We start from the raw sequence: 11,177 nt of genomic DNA on the forward strand, positions 1-11,177 counted from the left end.
CTGAGGTGGTTTGTCTATCTATCTATCTATCTATTGCCAGACGCCTCAATCCCATACGGGGTGGCCACAAACAAATCGCCTCCACGTCGCCCTGTCCCCTGCCATTTCACTGCCCTGCTCCCAACTCACACCCCCCTCTCTCATATACTCTCCACTCCATCCCTCCATCTCATCCTCGGCCTCCCTCTCCCGCTCCCCCCCCTCCATCCTACTCACATACACTCTCCTCGTCAGTCTCCCACCCTCCATCCTCTCCACATGGCCAAACCACCTCAGTGTGGTTTGTGCATACCAAAATAAGTTATCCTGTGTACTACTATCGACCAAATGCCCTACAGTGTGGTAACTTATTTGGTGGTGAGATAGGAGAGGGTGTCAAGAGTCATATACGAGGAGCTAGTCACAGACCACAGAAACTGTTAGCCTTTTCCACAGCTTTGCATTCAAGCTTCTCAAGCTCAGAGTTTCTTCGCTGTAGGTTTAGAACCAGTTGGAGGATAATCCAACTCCTCTGTATTCACCACACTTCCTCTGCAATCCTTTCTGTACATGAATGGTATAACTATTCATTGGATTTAAACTCCATATGCATCACATCCAGATGCAGTGTCTTATATTCAGTATAATGATGTATATGTTATTCTGTTTTTGCTGCCTCTGGACAATGGCATTCAACGTCGAGAGATCTCTTGCACTGAAGGGATTAATGAAGGATGAATATGTAAATCCTCAAGTTCAAAAGGTCTTCCTCTTCCAGCTTCTACTGGAGAGGCGTTATGGAGGCTACCTCTTCACTGTCTTCTGTCCCTGTGCTGTGCTGTCTATGCTTGGCTATTTTACCCACTTCTTTGCCTTCACCAATTTCAGGCAAGTTGGTGTGTAATTTTGTTTTGTATGGAAATCCTTCAGTAAGATAGCTTTATGTTTCCATCTTAAATGATGCACACAGGCCAGGGCCTTACTTGCGTCTTATATTCCACTTGCACCAGATATTACTAAACGAAAGCCCCTGCCCTCTTAATGAGGTTAGAAATGATCTCCACTAATTCTTTCTATGTATCAATGTTACACTCTCTTCTTGCTACTGCCACCTCAATACAGGCAGTTCTCATTACAAACCAAGGCTGTTCAAATGTATCACAACTTACTCCACACAACTGACAATGTAAGCTGGAGAAAACCAGTAAATCTGCTTGTAGATTGCAATAAAGATTTAACTAATATTTTTTCTTTATACTGTAAGATTAATAGCCAAAGAGAATGTCAGTGTGATAGCAGTTGTTGTAACCTCAGAGACATCTGAGTATAAACTTGGTAGACTGCAGGCTGAAGCTGCCTCCGTCCTGCAATTTACCATCCTCCCTTCAGGGGACAGAGAGGGAGTTGAGGCTCTGAGAAGCATCTCCATAGCCAAACAAGAGTTGTCCAGGTACATTAGTGTCACCGCACAAAGGCTCCCTTTTCAAGCACTCAACGTCAATAAAGACAACACATAACCCAGATTACTGTACAATAACTTGGCCTCTATTGTCAAGGTTTATACCCTTATTTAAGGTAACATGATGACTTCATCTCTATTTCTACAGTGACCGAGTAATGGTGACCCTCTCCTGCCTCATCGTCCTTAGCACCCTGTTCTCCCAAGTCACCCCAGCCTCCGCCTCACCCAAGTTCATCGATATACTCTTTAGTTTCCTAATAATCAGACTCTTCCTCATTTTTGCCCACCATCCCGTTCTTTATTTGCTTCAAGTCTGCACCAGGAACAGAAAAAGTAAGAAAGGTACACGTTCAAGCAGCCACAGGTTGCCCAGGCAGGCATGGAAGTATCCACAGGTTCCATCACCAACTAAAACTAACACCAACTCTGATCTACACAGTTCTAACTTGTCCCTAGAAAACTCTGATTTTTGCCAACAGAATCCTAAACAGTCCCTGACAAAGGCCGAGCGCAACATCAGCCTTGTATTCACCGCTGTGACTGTTGCTGTGGGTGTTTTGGTGGACTCTCTGTGTATCTACTTGGCATAGTTTTGCATCAGCTCCCAACGCTATCAAATACTGAGTTTTGAGCACTGCACTGAGTAGCAGAGAGAAGACTGTGATGCTGATTAAGGATTATATTTCTATCTGAAAGTTGTATCAGCACCTTCTATGAATACTGCTGGCATTCCTTATCTTTCTGGGAGGTAGGGAATTTTATATCACTGGAGCAATACTTACATTTATTCTCCAATATTACATGAGGTAAAAATATATTCTCACATTCTGTTCACCATTCAGATACTCTATATAGGCACTTTAAGCCCTAGAAATCATTCTAGGCACACTCTAACATACTACATACTGTACTTGCACATTAATATACTCATGCTCCTTTCAAACACTCTGAGTACCTTATATTCTAGATATCACTGCACACTCCAGCACTAACACACACTCAATGATCCTCTAAGATGTTCTCTAGAGGATATGTGTTCTCAGCACTCCTTGCTTCAGAGCAGGTATGACTCCCACCACAGTCAGTTACTCTGTTGGTGCTGGGTACAATACTGGGGGTCATGGATTGGAAGAATAAGTCACAGTGATTTAGAAAAGGAAGTGTAAGCCTGTATCTTGCAAAGGTGACTCAGGCTTAGGTAATTACAGCATGTGGAAAACTTTTTATCTGATCCCTAACAGTGAACCTGCCTAGTATGGCTGCACCGGACTACAATAGTAAAGCTCCACTGACTACTGTACTGCAATGCACAAGCTTCTTCAACACAGCAATGCAGTGTTCTTCCCTTGAAATATTATATACATATATATATGTCTATGTGTATACAGATAGTTCTCATTATTTGTTAAACATATGACCCATATATCACAATTTTATTACATAAATGGCATTGTAAACTGAGCGAAACTGGCAAATCAGCTTTATAGACTGCAATGGAATGTCAAGACAAATTTTTTTCATGAATTTACTATGGACTAAACAGATTATATATATATATATATATATATATATATATATATATATATATATATATATACAGTATATATATATATATATATATATATATATATATATATATATATATATATATATACAGTATATATATATATATATATATATATATATATATATATATATATATATATATATATATAATGGAGATTTACTGTATTAACATAAAGATATTGTATGTGTTTACATGTTGCCACAAGAAGAGCTTATATTAGACTACATCACAGCACATAAACAGCAGGACCTTGGTTACCACTGGAACACATAAATATCTGCTGAAACAAATGCATGTCAGATTTCACTGAGCCTATGTGTAAAATTGTTAAACTTATTGAATGAAAAAGACCTGGGATCTGGGATGAGGTCATAGAGTGTGACCTTAGGGATTTGGGACTGAATAGGGGGGCTGCCAGAGATCGAGTAGCATGGAAAGCCGCCATTAGGTGACTAAGGTTGATGAAACTAAACGATCAGAGCAATTATAAAATATTAGTCCATAAACACATATACAGCATTTTGTTTAAGTCATTGTTTAAGTCATGAGAATATGTATGTAGAATATACTGCCTGTACTACCATAATATTTTAACAACAAATACACTTCCTCAATGTCTGGCATTACTGTGGTCTAACTTTCCTATCTGCAGACTTTATTTGAAGGTGGGTAAAAAATAATATAGTATTATGGACCAGATACAAGGCTAATCAATGAGTCTCACAGGCTTCTTTGAGTCACTCTCAGATGAATAAAACAGTCTAGTGCAGCTGAAACAGAAGACAGAGTTACATAAAACCTCACTATGATAGACTAATTGGGGAGAAGCCTGATCCGATAAAGCAAAAAATCTATTATATTCAATGCTCTTTCGAGGTGGGATATCAAGCATGTTTAAAAATAAATGAATGAGGTGAAGCGGGGGAGAGGGAGGGGGAGGCCAAGGATAAGATGGAGGGATGGAGTGGACAGGTATATGAGGGAGGGGGGTGTGAGCTGGGAGCAGGGCAATGAAATGGCAGAGGACAGGGCAACATGGAGGCGATTTGATTGTGGCCACCCCTTACGGGATTGAGGCATCTGGCGATAGATAGATAGATTAAAGATAAATGAGTACAATACCACATTGTAGAAATAAAAATGAAAACTATACCCATTTTACACTAACTTGGCCCATAATTTTGCCCTTTTGCAGTTTATCTCAGATCCTTGTCATTGCACTCTTCATGAAACACATGTATTGGGACCCACTGCACCCCACTTGGCGGATATTGTTCGTTATAGCCAACAGAATTCCAGTGACTTCGTACTGGCCATTAAATATGACGTCTGGTCTATCTCAGTATGTTAAGCTGACGTTTTACTATATACAGTACTGACTATACAAGAGGTAATGGAATCAGTATTATTACTTAGGGGCCTATGACACAGTTAACTCAAACTTGTGACATTACCTAGAATAAAAGACATAATACACTCTCCTTACTCTAACTTGGCTTAAAATTACCACCTCCAAATCTTGAATACTGAGTTGTAATAAGAGATTAAGATTACAATAGTTTGCCAGTTGTGAAAGACTGCTTGGAAAAGATATAGAGCCACAGCACTGTCTTCTTCTGCCACTGAGAACTGTGACATAAGGCACAAAAGGACAAAAATATGTCAAGGTAAAAATATAACCCTGAGAGAGAGAGAGAGAAAGAGAGAGAGAGAGAGAGAGAGAGAGAGAGAGAGAGAGAGAGAGAGAATCATCATCCATACCTCCTTTCCCACCCTAGGGCAGGGTGAGGAGTAGCAATGTCCAGACAGCCCAAATTTGCCCAATCCAATGGGCCACACTTCCATTAGCTCACCATTTAAGCCCCCAGAATCCTGGCACTGATACACCAAAAACATTCACCACATTCTTTAGCTTCACAGAAACATATCCGACAGAGTAAATCCAGACACTGTCACGTTAAAAGGGGTATATCATCATCATCATCATCATCATCATCCAATCCTATGTCGCCCCATGAGGAGCATAGGAGCCTGGGGCTAGGCAAGTTGGTCCTGACATTTAAGATGAGAGTGACCAGTCTCACTCATCCCTGAGTGGCATTACGTGAGCAATAAACCCCAACCAACCCCTTGGATATAAACCTTCACCGGCTCAATCCGATTAGAATGCAATAATTACCCAGGCACCATAATTTGGTTATATGGTTACCACTCAGTGTAGTACATGGTTTCCTGGTGTACAGGAAACCATTTGGCTTGTCACTCAGTGTAGAGTCACCCATGGGCAGAAGGAAGAGGAATGAATGAAGGAAAGAAAGGCAGAAGAGGGAGTGTAAAGTCACCTGTAGGTAGAAGGATGAGGAAAGAATGAAGTAAAGAACAAATGTATGAAATCAAGTCAGGAATATTCTTGAGTACAGACTCAGATGCAAAGGATTATCTTTATTATTGAGTTTGCCAGCAACTCTTATGTGAAACTTTACAGAATGTGTGTAGTACTGAAGAAAAGGTTACAGGACAAAACTGGTTATGGTTCTTAACATCATTATTGACCACTTCACACCAACACCTTAGTTAAAAACATTAACAAAGTACTGTACTGATTTCTCACAAACCAATGCCTTGGAACTATTCTGCTTTGAACGTGTCAAGTTCAATATATAGGGAAGTAGTGGAGGAGAAAAAGTGTAGGGAGAAGTACATCAAAAGCAACTGTAGGTAAGGGAAAGGAAAAAGTTTCAATGTGAGGAATATTTCACATAAGGAATATAGGTATAGACAGGAGTGAGGGATACACCAAAGGGAGGAGGGGAGAAGAGGAATGAAAGAGTCAGGGTGGGGAGGATGAGGGCTTTGAACCCTGATCACAGAAGTGGATACGTTACTGAAAATGTAAATTGGTTATTTTTGTGCAATGGTTACTTTGTTCATTTATAAAGGCTCCAACGTGCTTGCATGTGTCAGGCTTGGTCATTTAATGGCAACTCTCCATGCTGCTCGATCTGAAGCAGCACTGGTGTTGACAATTAAATGTTTTGAGCAGTTGTATAATTTTGTGCTGTTTATAAAGGCTCCAGCACGCTTGTATGCGTTGGCCTTGGTTAACTAATGGCAACTCTACATGCTGTTCAATCTCTGGTAGCCTCCCTATTCATTCCCTTATTTCTGAGGCCACACCCTGTGACCTTGTCCAAGGTCTTTTTCAGTTTGCCTCCTGCAGCCCTAACCCTGATGTGCATACTTCTAACATTCCGCACCCAAATGTCATCCTCCATCTTCTCCACATGCCTGAACTATCTCTATCTCACTCCAGTATGCTCATAATACCACAACAGTGATGACTTTAATTCCTGTTACTGACAACTACTCATGCTACGAATGATTACTCACAAGGAAGAGGTAATATGAAGCATGGGGAACAGAATGAAACTGAGAAGATGGTGGTGCACTTGGGATGAAGAGAGGCAAGGGAGGGTGAGCGGTAATGTGATGAGGGTGAGGAATAATGTGAGGAGGGACAAGTGATGGAGACAGGTGGAAGGTAAAGGGATGAAAAGAAAGTGGGAGGCAGGGAAAGGATTTGGAGCACTGGTATTAATGCTAAATATTTAAATGTTAAATAAATGTGAAAAGTACAGTATAGTCTCTTCACTGGCATACTGATTTGATCACGGTGGTGACAGCTGTATTTATGACTAGTCATGCATTGTGAAAGCAGCAGAAGCATATCGTATATCTTTGACTCAATTACTTTTACTACCCTACCAATAGACAATAATTTTCAAAATTAATGATAAAATGTGGCTGACCACGGCTGACGCATGCCAGCATGTTGGAGCCTTTATAAACGATATGAATGATACAATGACAGTGCATGACTGAGAAGAGGAGAGATGGGTGAGGAGAGAGAGCTGGATTCCTGCAGTCCACTGAGTTTCCATCCAGATGAGCCTGGGGTTGCAACACCTCCTCCTCTGAAGCCAGGATCCAATCTTACAATTGACCTAATATGAAGCGATACAGTTACAGGAAGAGTGAGAGATTAACAAGGAGAGTGTATGTGAATAAGGTGGAGCGGGCAAGAGGAAGAGGGAGGCCAAGGATGAGATGGAAGGATGAAGTGGAGAGGTATATGAGAAAGGAGGGTAAGAGCTGGGAGCAGGACAGTGAAATGGCGGGGAACAGGGTGACATGGAGGCAGTTCGTTTGTGGCCACCCCTTACGGGATTAAGGCGTCTGGCAATACACAGACAGACAGAGACAGTTACATATGCAGATACTGCATTTGCAAGTGCAAATACCAGTAATTAAAATTTCAAATACCAGTAATTAAAATTCTTTAGCTTCTGACCTTAAAGATGGCTCTCTGAAGTTTAACTAAATTATCTGGCTCTAGTTATCAGATAGATGGAAGCAAGTGAACTGCCTCTGATTCACTGAGCCTGAGGAAACTTTTGCATACTGAAACAGTGTATGGCATTAGGCAAAATGAAGACTTCACCTAATGCTACCTACTTTTTAGATAATTTAAGGAAACCAACAAACATAGTCGTATAACATCAATGCTTCTTGATTTTTCTGTGGATGGCACTATGTTTGGCTAAATCCTTCTTTGTTCTAAACAATTTATCACATTCATTGCACTTGAACTTCTTCACACCTGCATGAACATCCAAGTGCCGATTCAGATCACATTTCTTTCTAAACAGCTTTCCACATTCATCACATTTGAAATTTTTCACTCCTGAATGAATTAGTATGTGCTGAGTGAGATTACTTTTATCCCCAAACCGTTTACCACACTCGTCACATTTGAATTTCTTCACTCCCAAATGAACCAACAAGTGTCGGGTGAGATCACTTCTCCTCACAAAGGATTTACCACATTCATCACATCTGAACTTCCTCACTCCTGTATGTAACGACATGTGCTGGATGACACTGCTTTTCTCAGTGAATAGTTTACCACATTCATCACATCTGAATTTCTTCACTCCTGAATGAACTACTAGGTGTCGGGTGAGCTGACCTTTCTGAGCAAATAGCTTGCCACATTCTTCACACATAAACTTCTTCACGCCGGAATGAATGTCCAGGTGTCGGATCAGATCAGATTTCCTTCTGAACACCTTATCACATTCCTCACACTTGAAGTTTTTCGTTCCCGAATGAATTAACAAATGTTCTGTTAGATTATTTTTCTGACGGAACAGCTTACCACACTCATCACATTCAAACTTCTTTAAACTTGAATGAATTATTAAGTGCGCATTTAAATGACTTTTATCGCCAAACAACTTACCACATTCATCACACTTGAAGTCCTTCACTCCTGAATGAATTACCAGGTGTCGAATGAGATGGCTTTTCAGACTAAACCTTTTACCACATTCCTCACATTTAAAATTCTTGACTCCTGAATGAAGAAAGATGTGCTGGTTCAGCTGACTTTTGTACCCAAACACCTTACCACACTGCTCACATTTGAATCTCTTCACTCCAGAATGAAATACTGAGTGTTGGGTGAGAGAGCTCTTAGATGTAAATAGCTTATCACACTCTAGGCATCTGAGCTCTTCATCTGGAGCACGTCGGGTTAATGGGTCCTGGACAATACCCTCCTCAATAAACAAAGTTTCTTCATCAACTTCACACTCCAACTTCATCTCTGCTTCTTTAGCCACCTGCTTTATATCCTCACTCACTCCATGCTGTAACTTCTCTGCTTCTTCCTTAACCCCTGCTCTTACTCCTACATTCACCTCACATCCTGCCTTCACATCTGGTTCTTCCTTAACTCCCTCCATTACACCACATCTGGCTCTCTTACTCCCTTTCAAACTCAGTCAACTCTCCACTTCATCACTTGCCTTATGATCTGCCTTCAATATAATCATTATTGTGTACAAAATGTTCCCATAACTACTGAACAGCAACTTACGGCACACAGAAGCAGTGAACCTTAAATATCTGCATATAACTTGTTACTAGAACACAATAACCATCAACACACATACTGGTATTAAGGCACCATAAATTTAACTCCACAGGTCATTACTAAAGATTCATAAACCGTCAGTAAAGAGACTGAAATTACCGGAGTTTCTCAGTTTAACAGTTGTCCTCTGGCTTTCATGCAAAACACCAGCAAAATGACAATATATAAAAATGATACCACAACAGTTACATGATCCAAGCTGCACTCTTACCACACATCAAATGGTTCATATTTACTTCTATATAATAAAGGAAACTAACACAGTATAGCCCATAAATGGTTAGATGAAGTACCACTTATAGGATGTGCTCAGGCAATACATGACCTCATTCCTGTGTACACTCAGTAATTATTACTTTGGAAGTTGACTGTTGACCACACTGATGTATCTGCTTAACTGATGTGACTTCAGCTGTGGACCTGGAACAACAGCGGCCATTAGACCGGCATACTAGTGAACCTGATAGCAATGTACAACTTTTGGTGCACACACAGCCAGGAGGCACAGCATGAAGATATGAGCCACAACCCTTACCTTACAGTTGGGTTCAGCACAATTCACATCAGCTCCCCTGCTGCACTGACTAATGGAAGACTTGTACTGTACATTAGGCATCCACTTTCCTGCTGCTCTCTCACCACTCATCTGAAACACAACACATTTCATTACATACACTGCCTTCTGGACAAGCACTGGACCACCAACAGCAGACAGGGTATGGGAGGTTATGATACTGCATTTAATATCCATAAAAAAACATGTGATGTGGTGTGTGGAAGGAAGAGAAGACGGAGGGGGGTGCAAGGAACAGCGTGGTGGACCGAAGAGGTGAGACAGGCTGTGGCACAAAAGAAGAAAGCATACAATGAATGGATGAGAAATAGGGGCGTGGAAGAAGTTGAGAGGCGGAAGAGAGAGTTATATGTAGAAAGAGAGAGGTGAAAAGATTAGTAAGAGAGAGTAAGAAGAGAGTGGATGAGGAATTTGGAAGGAATTTGAGTGTAAAGTGGAGGGACTGTAAGAAAATGTTCTGGAAAGAGGTGAAAAGAGTAAGACAGGGTGGAAGTGAAGTTAGCAGGGGAGTGAAAGATAAAAATGGTAGATTACTAGTGGAGAAGGGAGAAAAAGTGAGCAGATGGAGAGAACACTTTAAGGAATTGTTGAACATAAAGGATGGAAGTACGGTAATGCAAGTATAAGTGGCTGGGGAATGGCTGGGAGAAGGAGGGAGGTGAGAAGACAGGAAGAAATCAGTAGGATAGAAGTTGTGGAAGCAATGAAGAAAGTTAAATCGAGGAAAGCCCCAGGAATTGATGGAGTGTGTGGTGAAATGCTGAAGCATGGGGGAGAGAGAGTAGTAGAATGGATGTGGAAGATGTGCAGATTGGCCTGGGAGGAAGGTAGAGTCCCGGAGGATTGGAAGTCAGGTATAATTATTCCCTTGTACAAAGGAAAAGGGGAAAAAGAAGTGTGTGGTAATCATAGGGGTATTTGTCTTCTTAGTATAATAGGAAAAGTGTATGGTAGGATACTTATTTACACAGTTAAAGAAAGAACAAAGAAATTAGTTGGAGAAGAACAGGGAGGCTTTAGGAAGGGAAGAGGTTGTGTAGATCAGATATTCATTCTTAGATCTTTAGTGGAAAAGTTTCTAGAGAAGGGAAAGAAGTTGTATGCGGCTTTCATGGATTTGGAGAAAGCATATGACAGGGTGGATAGACAAGGATTGTGGAAAGTGTTAAGAATATATGGAGTAGATGGGGAGTTGTTGAATGCTGTGAAGAGTATGTACGATGGTGTGAAGGCTGCAGTGCGTGTGGATGGTGAACTAAGTGAATTTTTCTCTTTGAAAGTTGGGCTGAAACAGGGACGTGTCATGTCTCCATGGTTGTTCAATCTGTACATGGATGGGGTAATAAAAGAGGTACAAGGTAGGGTAGTGGATGTTGAAGTGGCCCTGGTGAGAGAGGATAGTGTTTGGGAACTCCCTGTACTGTTGTTTGCAGATGATACTGTGTTGCTGAGTGAGGACGAAGGGGAGCTGCAAGGCTTGGTGGATGAGTTTGGGAGAGTGTGTAAGAAACGGAATCTAAAGGTGAATGTAGGGAAGAGTAAAGTGATGGTCTTTGAAAGAGGTGAAGTCAGTTAATGTACAGCAAGGTTGGATGGT

General features: G+C 41.0%; 1 protein-coding gene across 1 annotated transcript; it reads right to left on the reverse strand.

Annotated features, from left to right (window-relative positions):
• Positions 1-7,567: 7,567 nt before the first annotated feature.
• LOC145391486 (uncharacterized) lies at positions 7,568-8,815 on the reverse strand. The gene has a single exon (XM_080266095.1). The coding sequence runs from the start codon at positions 8,813-8,815 to the stop codon at positions 7,568-7,570; it is 1,248 nt and encodes a 415-aa protein (XP_080122221.1).
• Positions 8,816-11,177: the final 2,362 nt, after the last annotated feature.

The sequence above is a fragment of the Coenobita brevimanus genome, chromosome 18 (genome assembly GCF_032717465.1).
Source record: "Coenobita brevimanus isolate Jiangsu-jjx chromosome 18, ASM3271746v2, whole genome shotgun sequence".
In the NCBI taxonomy this organism is placed as follows: Eukaryota; Metazoa; Arthropoda; class Malacostraca; order Decapoda; family Coenobitidae; genus Coenobita; species Coenobita brevimanus.

Excerpts from the sequence above, each read along its gene's own strand:
- LOC145391486 (XM_080266095.1), bottom strand. The coding sequence starts at position 8,815 with ATGGAGGGAGTTAAGGAAGAACCAGATGTGAAGGCAGGATGTGAGGTG.